General features: G+C 59.7%; 1 protein-coding gene across 1 annotated transcript in view; it reads right to left on the bottom strand.

The window, feature by feature from the left end:
- The window catches only part of OLFML2B (olfactomedin like 2B), a 65,035-nt gene extending 64,871 nt beyond the window's left edge, over positions 1 to 164 (bottom strand). The window contains exon 1 of the mRNA XM_015423848.1: positions 42 to 164. Coding sequence (XP_015279334.1) covers positions 42 to 164 — 123 coding nt within the window. The remainder of the gene's footprint in view (positions 1 to 41) is intronic.
- Between the last annotated feature and the right edge of the window lie 72 nt (positions 165 to 236).

Genomic DNA, 236 nt, shown 5'->3' with positions numbered 1-236 from the left:
GTAACCTTCAGGCATGTTAGGTAATTCTTCAGTATCATTACCCACGTGGTCCACCTCTCGGGGCGTGCCAAGTCGAAGGCCGCGATACCCTCGTGGAAGGTCCCTGCGGCGGCGGCGGCAGCTCCCGAGGATGAGGCGGTGGATGAAGAAGCTGAAGTAGACATCGCAGTGTTTGCGCTTGTCCGCTCTTACGGATGTAGAGTCGAGTCGAGCTGGGTGATGCGAGGGCGGCGCAG

This window comes from Gekko japonicus, unplaced genomic scaffold (assembly GCF_001447785.1).
Source record: "Gekko japonicus isolate JY-2015 unplaced genomic scaffold, Gekko_japonicus_V1.1 scaffold281, whole genome shotgun sequence".
In the NCBI taxonomy this organism is placed as follows: Eukaryota; Metazoa; Chordata; class Lepidosauria; order Squamata; family Gekkonidae; genus Gekko; species Gekko japonicus.
The sequence above is the reverse complement of the archived record's forward strand: the minus strand, read 5'-3'. Positions and strand labels throughout refer to the sequence as shown.